Source organism: Rhipicephalus microplus, chromosome 1, assembly GCF_043290135.1.
Source record: "Rhipicephalus microplus isolate Deutch F79 chromosome 1, USDA_Rmic, whole genome shotgun sequence".
Lineage (NCBI taxonomy): Eukaryota > Metazoa > Arthropoda > Arachnida > Ixodida > Ixodidae > Rhipicephalus > Rhipicephalus microplus.
The window spans coordinates 267,938,885-267,960,535 of NC_134700.1; the positions used below are offsets into that span (position 1 = coordinate 267,938,885).

Here is a 21,651-nt window from a genome sequence, read left to right on the forward strand (position 1 = left end):
TGACTCTCAACACAATGTATGAAGTTTGAGTGCATAAGTGACCAGCAAAATATGATGTTCGAGATCAAACTTTTTCACAATGCTCGTTGTCAATACGTACTTTCTTAAAACCTAGGTGCTGCGAGACGCTAAAAATATAAATATAAATTGTTGCATGAACACCAAAAATATTTCACCAAAAATAGGCGAGTCAGTAGAAATGCAAGGCGAGTAACGAATCCTTCATTTTTCCTTCATTTACCTTTTTTGCATTAGAAGTATCACAAACGCTATGGCTCCCAGCCAAGTTTTATGGGAACTGGTGCAATGCAGTTTTGAAGGGCCCATATAATTGCTTCTGTCTGTGCACACCTTTTACTACGAAATAGGGACTTTTGTTTTTTACAGTGCGTGTGTTCTTACTAAATTCACTTAGTATGCACCCAAGAAGCTGCCATGAATCGAGTAGAATCGGAAGCGGTCTGCAATGTGGTACTATCGAGTCCACAGTGTGCCAGGGAAAGTTCTAAGATTGGCTCTTGAAGACCTCGCGTGTAATCCACCATTTACATTATTTCTACAGGGTCGGTAGCATTTTGGTGGAGGCCAGGACAATCTATATTCCCCAAATAAAAGCCTCCAAGATAAAGATTTGCTTTGCAGCTCTTTCTGATAAGGGCACATGTGCAATGGCGTCGTGAAAAATGTCAGATTACGCTGTAGCTTGCAGTAGTGCTATGCTGAACTACACACAAGGAAATTTTAAGGTTCACACACTAGACCTCGAAAATGCTACTTCTCAGTCATGCATTACGGTAACTTGAAATAAGTATACTAGCCCTCCTTGGCATCCGCCAAAAGTTCTTAGTTGAGGGTACAAGAAAGAGTCAAGTCAATGCAGCCAGTTTTGTCCCAAGAAGGCCGACACAATACAACTGTAGACTCAGTGAAACGGAACTGCATCCGATAAGCCCAACTGGTCACACTGAGAAAACTTTCCTGTAGAATAAGGCTGAAGCTTATGGGGTTTATGGTCCCAAAGCCGTGATATGATTATGAGAGACGCCCTAGTGGAGGGCTCCGGAAATTTCAATCACCCGGAGTTCTTTAACGTGCTCCTAAACCGAAGTGCATGGGCCAGAAGCATTATCACCTCCACCAGAAATGCAGCCAGGATTCAATCACAGGACTTGCGGGTGAGCAGTGGAGCATCATAACCACAAGACCACTGTGGCGGGTATGCGCAATAGCTAAGCCACGTCCACGTCACACACAACATCCGCTCTGCAGTGCATATAGCCTCGCTGCACCCTATCGTACGCCAGACACTCCTGGGCAGTCCTCAGCAGCGGCGTAGCCAGGGGGTAGCACATCAGGCCCCCTCGAACTCTTTTAGCCATGGCACACAAAGTGAACGATGACCATTTCAAAAAGTGCCACCGAAAGGAATTTCTGCCTACGCCCGTGGTCCGGAGAAAGTGCGCTTTCCCTGGAAGTTATGCATCTCAAAGCTCGACGAGAATGGCAATGACGGGCCAAACCAACCTACTGGCCAGTGAAGCAGCGGCGAAGAGGCGGCGACAAGCCTATCCTTACCTCGCTCAACTAAAAACGCCTGGCAGGCGGTGAGAATGCGGTTGCTTTGCAAAAACCGCAACATGATGGAAGCTAATACGAGCACAGACGAGCTCATGCTTCGCTGTGCTCTGCTTTGCGTGACCTTGTGCAAGCCTGCCCCAATTTTTTTCATTCTAAATAATTTAATATGACCATGTTAAATGTGGTTAAGATTAAAATTCCATGTACTACAGCGCAGCGGGAGAAGCGTGCACTGCACACAAGCAAGGAAGATGCTTCTGAAAGCATACATTTCCTTACTTCGCTAGCACATGTTCGACAATGCTGGGCACTGTGAGCGACCTCTGGGACACCACATGCTGGTGTCATTTGATGGCCGACACTCTTCAGATCGGCTGTTACGAAAAGCTAGAACGTTTGCGTCTCGCAACAACAATTTTTTGGGGTCTTTCATCCGTCCCATTTACTCCAACGATTCCGTGCTGCATTGAGATTTCACACGCAGTTACCTCTGTCGGCAATACGACATACACAGACATAATACGAACCGAGCACTTCATCTCGTCACCACGACTTGCAAGTGCAAGTCTTGCGCAAGCATATGGGATCAGTATTCATGCACTCCTGTATATATCTTAAGTTTACCAGTACCAAAGTCGTGGGCATTTACATGATAAACCAACGTATGCGGTAGCATTGATATAGGAGAACTGTGCACATTTCAGAAAAGGTGCTTTTCTTGCAAGGTATCCCGAAACGGTTGGGTGATAGGCCTGCAACAGTAACACGCAGCCGTGGCATGAAGTAAAACATTTTTTTTTTATTGTACATGCGTTTCATGCTTTCATATTCACAGAAAATGAAGATTAATTTTCAGTCATCGCAAGTACATTGCACTTCAATATCTATCGTCTGGTATCGCGTACGACAACATGGCTGCTTTGACCGCAAGCATGCACCATCAACTGAGGAGCACTTTTTGACTGGCTTCTCATTTAGCTCGGCAGCGCGCACAGATGCCCATATTCATAATGAAGTATTTCCAGCACTTCCAGAGCACGCGACCACACAATAACGCAACAGAGAGAGAATACTATTTGTTCTTGTGAACGCTATCACAACGTCACTGGTGTTTCCTAGCAAACACTTGAGAAACTACTCATTTCAGATGAGGTCGTTGAAAAGATCGGCCATGCTGTCACGGAGATATAATGCAAGCGGCCCCATACACCGTGGCTTGCCGCCCAGTCCCGTGACAACACTAACCGGGATTAATTAAGCTCAAGGGCGGTCAAGGCACAGCGCGGGACCTAAGTGCATTGCACGATTCCACGGCGTTTATAGCAAAAAGTAATACGAGTTGCCTTCTTCGCTCACGGCACGATTTAGACAAACTGACACTGAATGGAGCAGGTTTGCAAATATTTCCCAAGGAGGAAGCAGTTTTTGAGCGACGTTCGCATGCTGATGGTGTGTGAAGCATGGATGACCTGGTCCCTTGAACGACAGATGTTGCAGCAATGTGGCTTGTCAGCACAGCACGCGCTGTGGGAGACCGGAATGTGAGAGTGCTGTAACAGCAAAGGTACATCCAACACTGGAGCCATTAGCGCAAACCGCACGGCACTGTGTCACGATGGAGGGCGAGTCTGATTGTCTGGACGGCTGGAACGGCCTAGATGAATCGGTTCAGGGCCGCGTACAAATCTGCCAGCAGGCGGAGCAGGACTGCTGACGAGGGCCTTTGCTCCGGGTCTGCGCGCCAGCAAGTGTCCATCACCAGGTACCTGCAACAGCAGCCGATGGAAAGCTTCGCATCTTATGAAGCGTATGCACACATTCAGCATGAGAGACCATGGATAGCCGCAGTTGCGCTGCGCAGTTTTCTTGATCTTACAAGTGAACGCATTGCACATGTCTCGCATTTTCAGCCCCGAGTGAGCCCTCCATAAGTGTGCCGCGCATGCGCCAGCGATAGCTTGTTGTCAGGTTGGCAGCACTGAAGGCACAAACACACGCCTTGGATCATAACTTATTTTACAAAAATAATAAGATATCTCACTGCACGAGCCATTTCCTTCAAGTTGCTAGGCCACGTTCCCGGACTTTACTTTTTCTGCCTCGTTTTTTCCACGTACTGCACCAGACTGGAACGGCCTTTCCACTGAAATTGCAACCATTCCGTGCCCGTCATCGTTCATAGAAGATATCAATAAGCACTTTCTATGTTAAATCTTTCGCTTCTATGTTTTGTATTTATAATTACGCCACCCCTTATGATTACCCCCTCGCGGGTATTTAAGGAAATAAAAAAAATGAAATGGAGTGCATTCAAGTGTTGCACGTGCTTCACCTCATAGCTTTGCAATGCTTTGTATAGAGTACCCTCTACTAGTGAGATAAAAATGGTCTAGCATAGCCATTCTCAGGCAGCTCGTTTGGGTGTAACCACAAACAAAGCTCACTCACAGGTTGTATCGCTCATTCTTCAGGAAAAACAGGCTAAGAGTGATTTTGTTATTATGATTAAGAGAATGCTGCAGATAGCGTGGCTGGCATGGTCAATGTGCTGTGCGGCACACTGCATAGACGAGTAGACGTGTTCAGCAGCAGTTGCCGCAGAGTTTCCGCTTATACCTTACTTCGTTTTCAATTATAGTAATGACAGTATGCTGACAGCACAGTATACCGATGCAATCTTCATTGAATAATATATCGAGAAGACCTCCATATAAAGTTGGTCATTAAATGCATCCTGAAAAGGCACTGCTAAAGGCTGGTTAGGTAACAAAGATAAATTAGCGCTTAGCTGCTGTCTTTGGGACTTTTGTTTTTTTCTTTTGCAAGCATACACTTAGAACAATACCACTGCTTTAGGCATTAAGAAAAAGTGCACGGCTGCTGCATACGCACGTGACAAAAAAAAAAAAAGATTTCACTTGCCTAGTTATCACTGCTGTATAAAATCTGGACAAGCGCTCGTGTCTACCCAAATGTTCATAGCGTAAAGCAACCCAAAAGACAGATGCACTAGACAAAAATGACCATATGACGAGGCGCTGAACTGACAACTGACTGGTTGGTAGTTCAGCACCTTGCTCTGTGGTCTGCTCTGCCTTGTGCTTCCCTTTTTTGCGCAGTCATAAACTATGAACTTGCCCAGTCTTGCACCCTTTTGCAGTTCATTGCTACCCAAACGTGACACGACTCACAGTGGGTCGGGGCAGTTGACGGGTTGCGCGAGCCGGTAGCCGCGCTCCAACTGCTCGGCCACCTCGAACGGGTCAAGCTCGGCGTACGGCTGCTGCGCAAGCGTCATGAGCTCCCACAGCGCCACACCGAACATCCAGATGTCTGAGGAAGGCGAGAAGATGCCCTGCTCGAGGCTTTCAGGTGCGAGCCACTTGACGGGCCTGTTCTCCCCGTCGCCCAGGCAGTGGTAGTCGTCCGGAAACAGGTCCCGTGACAGGGCATTGTCGGTCAGCTTCACGTGTAGCCGATCATCCACGCTGTGGCAGGGAATGTTTAAGCTTCATCGATTAAAAAGTAAATAATGGAGGAGACAGTGAAACTGAACTAAAGAAGGGAAAGGAGGCCAAGAGGTGCTATTGGTGAAAACTCAGACGCACATAATGGCCCCCTGAGGCTTTGTTAATTTCAACAGCATCAGCGATGCTCACATCGCTAGGAAGACTAAATTAAAGGCTCCGTAAGAATCGGTAGCCTTTTGCGACAAACGATGAGGTCGCAGCAGAGGTCAAATAATATAGGCACTGTTAACTGACTTCTTTTTAATATGGATGGAAAGCTACTTACGGGAGCGTTTTCTTTCGTGCTCTCCATTCTCATCCAAATGAAGACTTACTCCATTTAGTAGCTGCTATACTGCTTTCATAAAGGGCCTTCAAGCATGTTCGAGCTGTTTACAACTACTTTTCGTCTGAGAAACCCCTAACAAATTGTAACAAAATGTTGGAAATAGCAATTTAATTGATTGATTGATTGATTGATTAAAACGTAGATGCCACAGCCTAGAATAGAAACAGGCTAGGACGAGTGACCGTGCGTCAGGCAGACAAATGCAAGAGAAGGAGCGCTGACTTGCAGCTTTTTTGGCTGTCACCGCGGCGAATTAGATGCCACAAGAGCTTCTCATTTTCACTCAAGCACTCATATCTCACTTCACGCGCTGTTCACCATTTGGTGCAAGCTATTTCGAGACGTACACGCAGTTCCGAGTTCCCACGTCTCGATGCACGAAGGCCCGCTTGTGTAGGTATTGCAACCCTTCAGCCACCTGAATAGCCATGTCCACCAAGTCCTGTGTGACCAGTACCTGCATATGCCACACATCGATCAGCACACTTAAGCAAAGCCCCGTCAGCACCAACAGAAGAAGATTAGCCATTATGATCGAGTGATGTCATATAGTTCGTAACAATCAAAACATCTCTGCAAACATTTTAGAAGGCTCAGAGGTATACCGCGCATTTGACGCATAGCTTATGCAGCGCTGAAAATGAGTGGACGAAGAGGCAGAAGGAAGGGGCGACACAAATTTCTGTGAAACTTGTTCACTTTGTCTGCTTCAAATGCTTCTCAACCCTTTGCACTCAAGGCCATTTCCAAGTACTCGAAATTGACAGATTTTTTTGTGAAACATGATGTACTTCTCCAAGTTTGCACGTGGTTCTGTCCATCTCGATTTTATCGCCCTTTTATCTCTTCCTCCACTGCAGGGCAGCAAAATAAATGTGTGTCTGGTTAATCTCCCTGCATCCATTACCTCTTGCTCTCTCTCCCTACTTCTACCCGTCCATGTTGCGTTTTCTACGTTGAGCATTGTCCTAGCGCAGAGCCGATGTCTATATCCTCTTGACTCGCATGCAATTGTGAGCATCTTAATCAGTTCCTCTACTCTGTCAGCGGTTCACCTCGCTCGTATTTCACGAAATCTCTCCTGAGCAATACTGGCTGCTTTGTTTAGGATTACGTATGGCAAACGGTCATGCACATTCGCAGCCCTCAAAGGAGCAAGAAATCAGATTTCTTCATACCTGGTCGGCTTGGTTGAGGAATCTTTTGAGGTTGCCAGCATTCATGTACGGGTAGAGCAGCAGGGGCTGGCCATCGCATGCGGCCCCCACCACAGACAGCACGTTGGCGTGGTTCATGCCGAGCAGCGACAGGCCTTCGCGAACCGCTAGTGCCGCCTGCGCCGCGGATGCTTCACCTGCGGTAGACACACATGGTGAAACTGTGGCTCTGTGGAAAATGGTAATCGTGTAAATTCGTCCCACAGTGTTCCACGAAGGATTTCATGCTAATGTAACCAAGTCGTACTAATTATTGATAGCGAGTGGATTTTTTTTCTATTTGGCACGATTTTGGGTGGAAATCCGTTTCTCTGATCGATGTCATTCAATTTTGTAGCACTCTGCTATGGCAAACGTTGAAGCCAACTAACGGAACACCGAACAATGAGGATGAAAAAGAAGAGTCCTGGAGTTCTAAGCTTAGTGACATTCGACGGTCAATATTCAAGACAAGCGAAAAAGACGTAAAATTTGCTTGACAAGTGGTGCTAGTTTAACGGAATCTTCTAACAAAATCTGATTCAGCTTTACGTGGCTACATGTGTCAGTAACATGAACAATGCTCTCCATCTGCCCTTTTGATTGTCTTGTTATGTATTTGTGCTGCATAATAATTCAATGCCATGACCTCCTCATACTCCTGTGATTGCCCCAATTCACTCACCGGTTACAGTCTTGATGAGCACGTTTTGCTCGGCTCCAACTTCGGCCCAGTCTTCTACCAAGAGCCCGTGAAAGATTTGACCGAAAGTGCCTGTACAATGAGAGAAGAGATGGGCAAATTTTAGTACTTCGTCATCGCAAGGCATTGCCAATACTATACGAGCATGATATGTTTTTATTTGACTGATGCTGAAAGTCTATCAAATGGGCTTTTCTTTTTTTTTTTTTTGTAATTTGAGGCTAACATTGAAACTAATGCAGCAGTTTGACCACGTAACTTGACAATCACATTAAGAGTAAAGGGAATTGCAAATATTTATGACACATGTGCCACATATCTCATAATTTCGTATGAATGCATATGAATGATATATTATCCTATGATCATACGAGATAATGGGATGTCTGCCATATGTGTAATATGTGGTTTCTCAACAGTGGGAGGGTGCAGAAGGATGTGAGTCGAGATGGTCCATGGTTACCTGCCCATAACAGTATTAATTTTTGGCAGCGACACCTTTAGCTAGGTGAAATATGGTATATCAGTTATAAAATGCACTAGGGCTACACAAATAAACCTTGGCTACACTTTTTGACTTTTTCTCACTGACGTACAGCAGAGATATATAACTGGTGTGCATGATTAATGCAGCACTTAGGACAATTTAAAACGAAAAGAGCACGGCGCATACAGGATGAGTGTTGCGTCAATCATGCAAGCATTCCCAGTATCCCAACTTTCCATTCTATGATTTTGGGACGTTAATCCCCACATATCAATCAATCAATCAACTTTCCATTCCAGTCTAATGTCATTGGAGTCCGTTTAACTTTTTGCTTCCCATGAGGAGCTTCTGGAAGCATGTATCGAACACCAATATAATGGAGACACGTGCTGGCATTCAATAAAAGTATCAAAGACGTAGTACTGCAACTATCCATTTCAACGCTCGCAATATACGTGGACACAGACGTGTTTTGAGTGTATATGAATTCCAATACTAGGAAAATTTAGGCAGGCTTGTAGTGTTAGTATTGTGATGTGTGGTGCGCGTTCAAAGTGCGCGCCTTCGAAAAGTGCGCGTCACGAAAAAAAAAAAAAAACAAAAGGAGAAATACCAGAGTGCACGTGCGGTGCTGCTTAAACAAGAATGACGACGTTAAAGAGCGTCAAGCACGAGGATGCGTGGCAGGACGTGAAGTAAACAAAAGGTAAAACATCCAATGGGCAGCGAACACGGAGATTTCAAGGCCCAATGGCTTGACACCACGAAACAGCAGTATCTCCAATGAGAACGAGACAAGTGGGCCAGAGCTGAAGCAGGAGCCTGGGGGGACCAGAGCAAGGGGAATTCGAGGCAGGCAGTGCAAGCGGAAGGTCGTCACCGGACCGGGCGCTGAAGATGGGCCGTTGGGTTCCGGACCCGAGCCTACAGGACTTCCACCGGCCGGGGCCTCCTGCTGTCGGGTTCCCGCTCCAAAGGACCGTGGCCATCCGGTCCTGAACTCCTTTCCAGGGCCTGCGGACTTTGGTTCCGGCAGGCGAGCTACAGCCGTCGGGCTCCGGGCCCGAGCTGTGCGCCCAGCGGCTTGACTAGGTCGACCCTAGTTCCCGGACGCGTCGCCACCAGCCTGCGTTCTCCCGTCTCCGACGTGTCCACGCTCCTCAAGCCGAAACCATCACGATTTGGTAGGGCTTTTCGACGTGTCGCCAGCAGCCAGCGTTCCCTCGTCCTCGTCCAGCCCACGCACTGACGCAGGAGTCACGGCGTTCCGGTTTCTCATCACCGCCGAAAACCAACTTGTGGGTGAGACTGCACCGATACTCTTGCGCTACTCCCATCACTCAGCCTCTTTCGAACGTTAGGTTTAGTTACTGACTTTGAACGTTCTTGTTGGGTGTTTACAGATGTGTTTCGTCATGTCCAGTCAACTGTTTATTAAGTGTTTTGTTTTGTGAGGAATCTTTGCCTTTTTACTTTTCAATTAAACTTTTTGTGTGTTTCTTGGAAACCGAACGGCTTTGTCCTTATTAACAAAACTCTCTGAGGCTCAGCCCGGGAGAGAAACAAATCAGCAACAAGAACCCCGCATCACAAATTGGCGTCCGCGACAGGACAAAGTCGTTTGTTTTTCCAGTAGATTTTTTGACGCGGTTAACACGATGACGAACACGTGGGAGTTAATTTAGTTGGCGGATAAAATGGGACTGACGGGAGCGGAGTTTAGAGTATGGTACGAGGAGCGGATGGAGAGGGAGCGTGAGCAACGGGCTGCAGAACGAAAGGCGGCGAAGGAAAAGCTTGAATTGGTGCTTAGAGCTAAGAAGGAGGAGCTAGAGCGCGTAACGCGTGAAAATAAAGTGTTGCTAGAGCGTCAGACACGCATACTGAAGCAGCAGCTCCAATTAGAGAGGGTGGACTTCGAGCGGCGACTCGAGCTTGCGATGGCGAAAAGGGGGCAGCTGGCGATGCAGAAGGTCGAGCAAGCGGTGAATGTTTGCTCCGATAGCAGCGTTTGCTGGAGGGAAGTCGATTCCTGCAAGGTTGTCCTCGAGCCTCGCGACAGCCTTACTTCGGAGCGAGAAGCTCAGATAGAGGAAGGCAGAGAGGTGGACAGCCAAGAAGGCAGGAGTCATGAGGAGTTTGTTGAAGCGACGGAAAGCTCCTCTGGCTGGGAACATATTACTTCCGTTAGCTGCTTGGGGACCTCTGAGAGGCCAAGCACCTATGAAGAAGAGCGCCTGGATATGGGCGACCTAGAAGCTGTGGAAAATGTTGTGGAGCAAAGCTTCGATAGCAGGGAACAAAGAAGTTCCATTCAGAATGAGGTGTGTATCAGAACGTCTCAAAGGCCGAGCACATTTCGGGAAGGGGTAGGGCTACCTCTCAATAGCTCCATGGAAGGAGCGCTAGAACGTCATTGGGAAGATGGCAGCGAATGCCATGAAGGCTCTGATATAGTGGCCACTGATTGTTTTGTACCGACAGAGGTAGCAGCAGGCACCACGTCAATGGTCCTAGACCATACGTATATCTCACTCAGAGAGAGAGGGGATTCTAGTTCACAGGATAGCGTAACTGCTATTTGTCCGAGAAAACACGATGGGAGTGCTGAAGCACTCTTCAAAATAAACAGTATCGAATCGGAGGTGGGCTCGATAGTAGGTATGGAGAATGCCAGACAGGGTCTTGAACCTGAGAACGTGATTGGTTTTGAACCTATAATTAAGTCCACTCAAGATGAGCTGTATAATGACCGAGCACAACGGCATCCCTTCTCAAGAATCCAGGAACCTCACACGCTTGTCGGAGCGTTTGGGCTTGCTGAGGGCACCCCGAGCTTGTGTTCATTAGATGGTGAACTAAAAGAAAGCATTTGTGTGAGAGATTGTGGCATTTGGACATTCGTGTCTCAGTGCGTTTCGTGTCGACGCCGACGGCTCGAGACCGCGCCCTGTTCCTCTGTGACCGGTAAGCGTTCATGTGGCCGGCGGGGGCGCAGACACGCGTTTCAGCGAAAGTGCATAAAAGCATGTTTGCCACAGTTACTTTCGAAACGTGCGAGAAGGGCAGTGCGTCTGGTTTGGGACGCGATAACCTGAGTGTAGGGTTAGAAAACCGGTAGCTCTTTCTGGACTTCGACTTTTAGATGCGGACACAAGTAGCTTTGTCCATAGTCGATTTTGTAGTAAAAAGGTTTATTCCGGGTTTCAGAACTTTTAAATGCAATTGGGTGAATCTAAAGTTTAAGTGTGGACATTTGGACGATGTAGCGAACTGTAGCCCGGTGATGTGTTGAACTGCGTGGTGCAAATATGTGGTTTAATTGTGACGTAGTGCAGAACGCGCACTCATCGGCAGTTTTTTTTTTCTAAAAAAAAAACTTGAATAAAAGGGGGGCGTATGTGATGTGTGGTGCGCGTTCAAAGTGCGCGCCTTCGAAAAGTGCGCGTCACGAAAAAAAAAAAAAAAAAAAAAAACAAAAGGAGAAATACCAGAGTGCACGTGCGGTGCTGCTTAAACAAGAATGACGACGTTAAAGAGCGTCAAGCACGAGGATGCGTGGCAGGACGTGAAGTAAACAAAAGGTAAAACATCCAATGGGCAGCGAACACGGAGATTTCAAGGCCCAATGGCTTGACACCACGAAACAGCAGTATCTCCAATGAGAACGAGACAAGTGGGCCAGAGCTGAAGCAGGAGCCTGGGGGGACCAGAGCAAGGGGAATTCGAGGCAGGCAGTGCAAGCGGAAGGTCGTCACCGGACCGGGCGCTGAAGATGGGCCGTTGGGTTCCGGACCCGAGCCTACAGGACTTCCACCGGCCGGGGCCTCCTGCTGTCGGGTTCCCGCTCCAAAGGACCGTGGCCATCCGGTCCTGAACTCCTTTCCAGGGCCTGCGGACTTTGGTTCCGGCAGGCGAGCTACAGCCGTCGGGCTCCGGGCCCGAGCTGTGCGCCCAGCGGCTTGACTAGGTCGACCCTAGTTCCCGGACGCGTCGCCACCAGCCTGCGTTCTCCCGTCTCCGACGTGTCCACGCTCCTCAAGCCGAAACCATCACGATTTGGTAGGGCTTTTCGACGTGTCGCCAGCAGCCAGCGTTCCCTCGTCCTCGTCCAGCCCACGCACTGACGCAGGAGTCACGGCGTTCCGGTTTCTCATCACCGCCGAAAACCAACTTGTGGGTGAGACTGCACCGATACTCTTGCGCTACTCCCATCACTCAGCCTCTTTCGAACGTTAGGTTTAGTTACTGACTTTGAACGTTCTTGTTGGGTGTTTACAGATGTGTTTCGTCATGTCCAGTCAACTGTTTATTAAGTGTTTTGTTTTGTGAGGAATCTTTGCCTTTTTACTTTTCAATTAAACTTTTTGTGTGTTTCTTGGAAACCGAACGGCTTTGTCCTTATTAACAAAACTCTCTGAGGCTCAGCCCGGGAGAGAAACAAATCAGCAACAAGAACCCCGCATCACAAGTATCACAAATTGAAAAAGTTGATAACCATCTATACTGCAGCAGAACAACTTACAACATGAAAACATACTTGCATACAACACCGTTCCTCTCAGCTTGGTCAACTACCACTGCCAAGACATTGAAGAATGGAAGCTCCAGTTGATCATTTCACCATCACGGAGACGTGTACATAACAGCACGTCCCCAATTAACCACCATAATGTGCTAAAACGTTATTGTGTATATATTTTTTGACAAAAACTCACCTTGGTGAAGCTTTTCGAGAAACGTTACTTTCCTCCTGTCCACGTGAATCTCTGCCAGCCTCTGAGAGAAGTCCGAATGAACTGTGTCGGGATCGCCTCCTGCATTCACCACGGTACGAATCTCTCAATAGAGTCGATTGACAAGTAATTTCACTAGCTTGGTCACACCCAAGGTGAAGGCTATACTTATTGAGCTCTCCATCTTCCAAACAATCTCCCAAACAGAAAAATTGATCCTCCAAATAAAAAATCTTTGTCCTGTATTGTATCTTAAGATAGCCAATGATTAGCCATTTTATACCGATACACGTAGGCTGCATTTTTCTCTTAACAGACACTCTTCCATGAAATAGTTACCACATGTAATAAATAAAAATTGACTGACCTGTCTTTTATATGTAATTAAAATTAACATGCTACACAGGAGTTATGAAGATTTGCATTTTAGCAAATTGCATTTAGTAAAATTTCAATGTCCAGCACACATTATATAAGTAAACCAACAATAGCTTCATATAAAAGACTGTTTCTCGCCACAAGCCACCAGACTCGATATCGAGGTGTACTCTAGATTTCCAGAGCTATGTTATTCAGGCAATACAGCAAGTGAGTGTCACACCTAGGTTAGTGTGACAATATATTGCCACAAGGCAGTAGTGGGATTGGGGCACAAAGCGGTAGAGGGTCCCTGCCTGAGAGAAAAAGACTACGAAGTGGATAGAGACTGGTCCCATACTTTCCCCGGATATTATATCACTGCAAGAAACCTGGCTTTCAACCAGCCAGAAGTTTCACCTAAAAAATTATCGGCTATTTCGATTGGAGCGACCTAGCAGAGGTGGTGGGCTTGCTGTCTTGATAGCAACTAAGTTTAGTCACAAAGCTACGATCTCTTATCGTTGTGTGACTCCAGATTCTGAAATTTTGATAGTAGACATAATATTACCAGACGCTTCTCCCTTGTCGTTTGTAAATGCGTATTTCCCAGCCGGGGTGCAAGACACACGAAGTCTAGACGATATGTTCTCTGCCTGCAGAAAGGATATATTAATCACTGGAGACTTCAATTCACATCATGTGGCTTGGGGTTTTAAAACAGATTTAAGCGGAAAACGATTGTGGGAATGGGCTATTGACAAGAATTTATCTTGTTTAAATTCGCAATCTGCTACTTTTGTCCGAGGTCTCTCTAAATCTGTAATTGACTTGACATTTTCAAGCTCATCTCTAAATATATGTTCGTGGCAAACTTTAGACTGTGCTACTAACAGTGACCACTTGCCTATTAGTTTTGTACTGAACTTTCCAAGAATACATGTCGCCGAAAAGGCCCGCTCATTCCTCAACTATAGAAAATTAGAAAAAGACTTGAGGGCTACTTTTGATCACCGCAAGGACATACAAGGTGACATTAGGGCTATGAGTCTGTGTGCAGTGTTAAAAAGATCAGTAAAAGACGCAACGTTTAAATTAGACTCGGCCACAAGAGGTTCTTTTAGTCCATGGTGGACTGAAGAGTGCACGAGGAGCTATAGAAAACGGAAAGCTGCATGGAAACAACTGCTGGTCAACCAATGTCCAAAAAATTGGTGTGATTATAAATTCGCAGCAGCAGACTTCAAACGCACAGTAAGTACAGCAAAAGATGGTTATAATATGAAACGACATGAGTATCTTTCTAGGGCTAAAAACAAAAAAGCGCTCTTCAGATTTTTAAGATCTCAAAAGATGTTACCACCCGCTGAAAATATTGACTCGTCTGTTCTTTCCCCCCGTGAGCTCTCTGATTTAGTAGAAAATATTGCGAAAGGGCTCCAAGATAGATTTATGTCAACTCTACCACTGCACATTGTGAACCCAATGGCAGACGAGGATTTCGAGGAGGTTACTTTAGATGAGCTGGCAGAGATAATAAGGCACTTATCTCCTTCGGCACCTGGACCAGACGAGGTTACAAATTCAATGATAAAAGTAATATTCGAGATTTGTCCAACTGAAGTACTTAATCTGGTGAATTTTTCTTTGACAAAAGCTTGGATACCTGCGGAATGAAAGCTGTCTAAAGCGATTCCACTTCTTAAAAAGCAGGAAAAAGGATTCGCCTTGGACAATGTAAGGCCGATATCAATCACGTCAAATCTGGTTAAGCTAATTGAAAGAGTTTTGAATGCCCGGGTAATGAAATATATTAATAATAACGCAATATTAAACCCCAGTCAAATTGGTTTTAGATCCGGTTGCTCAATATGGTGTGCATATGTTGATTTAGAGAGCCGAATACAACTGGCTCGGCGTCGGCGCCAATACTGTGCTTTAGTTACTTTAGATTTGGCTAAAGCGTACGATAGAGTTGAGCATTCAATTTTATTAAAACAGATGGAATATCACCACTTTCCCAACTACATCACTGCGTGGGTGTCGGAGTTTTTAAAAGGGAGAGATTATTACTGCTTTAAAGATGGGTACTCATCGAATAGATATAAGCAGACACGTGGCGTACCACAGGGGGCTGTCCTGTCGCCAGTTTTACTTAACATTTTCTTAAGCTCCATTCCATCAACTAAGGATATTCAGTTACTATATGTGTACGCGGACGATAATGCTTTCTTCGCAAGTAATACCGCCCTTCAATCATTATACCAGAGTCTACAAAATTATCTCAATATGATAGAAAGATGGCTTAAAAATATTCATATGACCCTGAACGTAAAGAAAAGTGTGCTCCTTGCATTCTCTTTTCTTCAGCCTATCAACATCTCGTTAATGTACAGTAATGAGCTCATTCCGCAGGCGAATTCCCTTAAATATTTGGGCATCATTTATAATGACACATTAAATTGGAGAAGTCACATTGATGATGTGTACTCCAAGGCAACACGGGCCATGGGGTGGCTACGGAAGCTTGCAAACCGTAAAGCGGGTTTAAGAAGAGATGTGCTAATAATGATATATAAACTTTATGTGCGGCCCATCATGGAATTCGGATGTGTATTATTTTCTGGCAGCGCAGCCTATAAAATGAGACCCCTAATACTGCTGGAAAGAGAAGCGTTGCGTTTGTGTCTGGAAAAGTTTGTTGCAAATAACGTGTTGTATATGGAAGCTCGCCTACCTTCTCTGCTAAATAGGTTTAAAATTCTTACTGTGCAAGCATTCTTAAAGATATACAGTTCACACCAAAGACTCGAATTCTACGCTTTCATTCAAGAACCGACTTTATTTTTCGAAACCCATTGGTCGCGACTACACACCCCGCAAATAGTATTTGCACAAGCGCTACTAAAGCAACTGAATGTAAAATTTAGACATATTGGTCCATTACACAACCTAAAGTCAATGCTTAGCATACAATTCGATGATATATTTCCTCATAACGCGAAACAATTGGCATATAGGTATTTAAATGACCAGTTAGCAGATTATCTAGCCCACCTAGAGATAAGCAATATCATAGCGACTGATGCATCTGTGTCAAAAGAAAAGGCTAGGGTTGGCATCTTCTCTCCTTCTTTGGACTGGTCCTTTTCGATTCGACTCCCAGATTATACCCCGGTATTCATGGCAGAATTATTTGCCATTGTTCTTGCCCTACGCAAATTACCCGCAAGCGAATCATTAGCAGTTATCATTACAGATTCGTTATCAGTTTGTAATGCACTTTCTGCGGCAGTAAATTCAGAGCTGATGAATACGTTTCGGCATTTAGTACCGAAAAACGTAAAAAAACTGCATTTGCTATGGGTACCAGACCACCGCGGATTATATTTGAACGAAATGGCGGACTCTTTAGCAGCAGTATCCCTTAGTGGGCCCACCATCCCAGTTTTGCCAGATACGGCTTACGTAACCGCGCTAAGGTTCCGAAATGCTTGCTTGCAATGGGGAAAAGGTAATTTGGATAAATTCAAAGATTTCGAGCATTTGAGCTATTGCTGGAATAAACAGTGGTGTGTATCTCGCCAGTTAGAGGTCACTTATACCAGATTGCGCTGTGCAGTTCCACAACTAAATTATTACCTTAATAAAGCTCAGCTCAAGGCGTCACCGCTATGCATTTGGTGCAACGAAATTGAAACAATTGAACATTTCTTTTTATTCTGTCATCGTTATTCTTATCAGAGAAAAAGATTTTTAGTAGCCCCATTACAAAAGCTAGGAATACAAGTAAATTTACCAGTAATTTTATCACTTGGCGGAACTTCATTTGGTTACTGCCACAGGGATGTATGCTCCGCTGTGTTTGATTACATCAACGCAGCTAAAAGATTACCATGCTAGTGAACAACTACCTTTTCAGATCTTTAGTTTATAATTCGTAGTTATGTCTTTCAAAAACAAAAGATGGTTTGACCGCTTCCTCAGCACACATTTTTGTTTTTTGGTAGTATTATTTTAAGCTACTTTTTCAGATTGGCTTCATTTTCAGTTTAGTTTCATTTAAGTATCCTGCCGCCCGGTTCTTGGCCCATCCCCCTTTGTGGGTAAGCGCCATCCATCAGAGGTCATCAGCATCAGCATCAGACCACCAGTGTGCCAGGCATTGCCGTCGCGCGTAATCATCGTAAATATCGGCAAATATACGTTTCCTTGTAAGATTATTGGTGGAGGTGCTGGGTACGCCTACCTGGCTTTCCCGGCAAACCAACACGGAACTCCGGAGTGGTCGCCACCTTCATTTTCCTGCAATGGCTCAACAGGCCCACCCATAAGAGCAACAGCAGCAACTGCCTCCTCTGATTCTCCTGCCTCCACGAGACCCCGAAACCTTCTCGGACACAGGCAAGGACAAGGTGAATGTTGAAGATTGGGTCGCATTGTACGAGCGCGTGAGCGAATACTATAGGTAGGACCCTACGTTGATGCTGGCCAACGTTGTATTTTACTTGCGGGATACAGCGCTCACCTGGTATGAGACGCATGAGTCGGAGTTGACCAGCTGGGACGTTTGCAAACTGAAGCTTGTCGAGTTATTCAGCTGGCCATTTGGGCGACAGCAGGCCGCGAGGAAAGACCTTGAATGTCGCGTGCAGACATCAACAGAATCATATGTATCTTACATACAGGACGTATTGGGGCTCTGTCGAAAGGTGGACGAGAACGTGAGCGAAACTGACAAAATCGCTCACATATTAAAGGGAATTGCCGATGACGCTTTCAATCTGTTGATCGTTAAAGATTGCGCCACCGTCGACGCGGTTATGAAGGAATGTCAGCGCTTCGAGCACGCCAAAAACAGTCGCATAACCCGCCAGTTTGCGCGTCTGCCTAATACTGCAGCCACTTCGACCTGCGAAGACAGCCCCAAGTTCACGCAAGCTACATCGTCCGAAAACGTCACCCGAATCGTTCGCCGCGAACTCGAAGCAATGGCTCCTGCAGCAATCGCCTCCGACGGTCCTCAAGACTTTGCATCCACCGTCTCCCTCATCCAAGCCGTCGTTCGCCAAGAAATAGCAAATCTCGGCATCGCACCTGTTTGCGCTGTTCGCACTACCGAGAGCTCGGCTTCTGTTAACCAGATTCCGGTGTACCCTTCACGCTACCGGAACCCTGCTGAATGAAGAACGTCGGATGATAGACCGATCTGCTTTCACTGCTCTCGCGCCGGCCACATTGCACGCTACTGTCGCAATCGTTGGACATCCAATTCATCTTGGAACACTGGGACATGGCGCCGCTTTGAAGGCAATTCTCGCCGCTTTTATACTCCGTACAATCCACAGCCTGCTCCTACTAACGTTCAGGGCCGAAGGTTCAGCCGGTCACCATCACCCCAAGGCCGCCGATCTCTCTCGCCGATGATTTCTCGATCCAGGTCCCCTGCACGACCTGGGCCCTCAACCTCGGGAAACTAGACCATGCAGCTCCCGGAGGTGACGCTGCATTAACGACCCGTTCTGCAAATCCTCTGTTGACGATTCCTACACGCTGCAATATTTTGGACCTTTTGGTGGATGACGTTACCGTTACAGCCCTCATAGACACTGGCGCACAAATTTCAGTCATGAGCGCTGCTCTCTGTAGTAAACTGCGAAAAGTGATCACGCCTCCTATTAAGTGTGCAGTAATGCTTGCCGATGGGAGCACATCTACCGTTCTCGGCATGTGCACCTCTCGCGTGTGTATTGCTGGGCGCCAGACCGTCGTATTGTTCACCGTGCTTGAGCAGTGCCCACATGACGTGATTCTTGGTCTCGACTTTCTCTCTGCGCACTCCGCCCTTATCGACTGCTCGACGGGTCTTCTTCAGTTGGAACTGCCTTTTGACGCCGCTGTTGCCCGTGATGCTCAAAATCGCCTTTGTGCCACCGAGTTCCTGCATCTTCCGCCGCAAGCCGCGACTTACGTGCAGCTCGTGTGTGATCCGGCTGTGCGCGATGGTGAATATGTCGATTCGCCTATTACCGACGTTGTGCTAAAGCACTCCATTGCTGTCCCGCACACCGCGGTGAGAGTACGCCACAACCGGACCCATCTGTCTCTTTTGAACTTCGGTTTCTCCACGCACGTGCTGCCTGCTGGTATTAAACTAGGCGTCATGTCGTCGTTGCAAGAGTGTGATATTTCTGAACTGTCGGCTCAGCAACCTACTCCGCACGTCAACTTGCTCACTGCCCCAACCTGTCAAGCATTGACATTGCTAAAATGATAGCGTCAGATCTTTCGCCCTCCGAAGCACAAGACCTCCACCGTCTGTTGACATCCTATGCGGACATATTCAATCTTGACAACTGCCCTTTAGGCCAGACATCAGTTGTGACCCATCACATCAACACCGGCGACGCCAACCCAATTCATCGCCGCCCTTACCGCGTCTCCGCTGCCGAACGCTCTGTCATCCAGAAAGAGGTCGAGAAAATGCTCGCCAAAGGCGTCGTCGAACACTCATCTAGTCCGTGGGCATCCCCGGTCGTGCTTGTCAAGAAGAAGGACAACACATGGCGGTTTTGCGTCGACTATAGACATTTCAACAAGGTCACTAAGAAGGACGTTTACCCCTTACCAAGAATAGATGACGCCCTTGACTGCCTTTATGGCGCAAAGTTTTTCTCGTCCATTGACCTTCGATCTGGTTATCGGCAGATCGCTGTTGACCCACGGGACCGAGAAAAAACAGCATTTGTAACCCCCGATGGGTTATACCGATTTGAAGTAATGCCGTTTGGGCTTTGCAATGTGCCGGCCACCTTTGAGTGCATGATAGATTCCCTTCTGCGCGGCTTCAAATGGTCCACTTGCTTATGCTACTTAGATGACATAATTGTTTTTTCACTGACGTTCGCAAGCCATCTTGAGCGACTGTCCAGTATTCTCCAAGTATCCCGCAACGCTGGTCTCCAGCTGAACTCCTCCAAATGCCGTTTTGGCCGTCGCGAAATAACTGTACTTGGTCACCTCGTTAACGCATCTGGGGTACAGCCCGATCCGGACGAAATTCGCGCAGTGACTCAATTTCCCGTGCCCTCTTCTCCTAAGGATGTCCGGAGCTTCCTTGGTTTGTGCTCCTATTTTCGCCGCTTCATCCGGAATTTCGCCGATATTGCGCGGCCTCTCACCGAGCTTCTTAAAAAAGATGTCCCATTTACTTGGAATTCGCCTCAAAGTGCTGCGTTTTCGGCGCTCATTGCAGCCCTCACGACTATGCCAATATTAGCCCACTTCGATCAGACTGCCCCGACAGAAGTTTGTACGGACGCAAGTGGCCACGGAATTGGTGCTGTTTTAGCTCAGCGTCAGCATGGACGTGACTGTGTCATCGCCTACGCCAGCCGCCTTTTATCCCCTGCCGAGAGGAACTATTCCATCACTGAAAGAGAGTGCCTTGCTCTTGTTTGGACTGTCGCTAAATTTCGCCCGTACCTCTTCGGCCGCAGTTTTACTGTTGTAACTGATCATCATGCACTCTGCTGGCTTTCCTCGCTCAAGGATCCCACGGGACGTCTCGGTCGTTGGTCTCTCCGCCTCCAAGAATACACCTTCTCGGTCGTGTATAAATCTGGTCACCTCCATCAAGACGCCGACTGCCTGTCACGGTATCCAGTGGATCCTCCATAACGCCATAGAGAGAGCTACGGAGGCTTGCGTCTTATCAATATCAGACTTTCTTGATATCCCTTCTGAGCAACGCCGCGACCCGGATTTACTTCCCATCATAGAAAGTCTGAGTTCTGCTACTGCATCCACTTCTCTGAACTTGTATTTCCTTCATGAAGGTGTTCTCTACCGCCACAACACGCGCCCTATAGGTCCTGACCGCCTTCTCGTCGTGCCTTCCCATTTGCGTGTAGATGTTCTCCGACAGCTTCACGATGAACCTGCCGCTGGTCACCTGGGAGTCACCCGCACTTATGATCGCGTCCGGCGCCGTTTTTTCTGGCCACGCCTATATCGCTCTGTGCAAAAGTATGTCGCCAGCTGCGACCTTTGTCAACGTCGAAAACGACCAACATCGCTTCCAGCTCGCCTTCTTAACCCTATTGAGATCCCTGCTGAACCATTCTACCGCGTAGGGCTCGACTTTCTCGGGCCATTTCCAACTTCTACATCCGGGAACAAATGGGTTGCCGTGGCGACCGACTACGCGACACGTTATGCGATCACCCGCGCTCTTCCAATCAGCTGCGCTACCGATGTCGCCGACTTTCTGCTACATGACATCATATTGCATCACGGCGCTCCTCGACAGCTCGTTACTGACCAAGGCCGATACTTTTTATCTCGCGTCGTCCAGGATATCGTACGTTCCTGTTCCACGAACCACAAGTTCACAACGGCATACCATCCACAAACTAACGGACTTACAGAGCGCCTGAATCGCACTATCACGGATATGTTGTCAATGTATGTTTCTCCAGACCACCGTGACTGGGACGCAACGTTACCCTACGTCACCTTCGCTTACAACTCCTCCAGACATGACACCACAGGCTATTCCCCGTTCTACCTTCTTTATGAACGGGAACCCTCTCTGCCTCTTGATACACTCCTTCCCGCTGGTTCAAGCTCCCCTGTCACATACGTCCGCGATGTCATAGAGCGAGCCGACGCAGCACGACAGATTGCCCGAGAACGACTCATACTTTCTCAAGCCTCTCAGAAAGATCGATACGA

At 47.1% G+C, this 21,651-nt stretch overlaps 1 protein-coding gene across 1 annotated transcript in view; it reads right to left on the reverse strand.

Moving 5' to 3' along the window:
• Positions 1-2,855: 2,855 nt before the first annotated feature.
• dnt (tyrosine-protein kinase Dnt) overlaps positions 2,856-21,651 on the reverse strand; it is a 39,645-nt gene continuing 20,849 nt past the window's right edge. Inside the window, exons 6-11 of the mRNA XM_075894223.1 lie at positions 12,541-12,639; positions 7,318-7,407; positions 6,615-6,790; positions 5,784-5,893; positions 4,770-5,066; positions 2,856-3,344 (exon numbers count right to left, since the gene is read on the reverse strand). Coding sequence (XP_075750338.1) covers positions 3,233-3,344; positions 4,770-5,066; positions 5,784-5,893; positions 6,615-6,790; positions 7,318-7,407; positions 12,541-12,639 — 884 coding nt within the window. The 3' untranslated portion in view covers positions 2,856-3,232. The remainder of the gene's footprint in view (positions 3,345-4,769; positions 5,067-5,783; positions 5,894-6,614; positions 6,791-7,317; positions 7,408-12,540; positions 12,640-21,651) is intronic.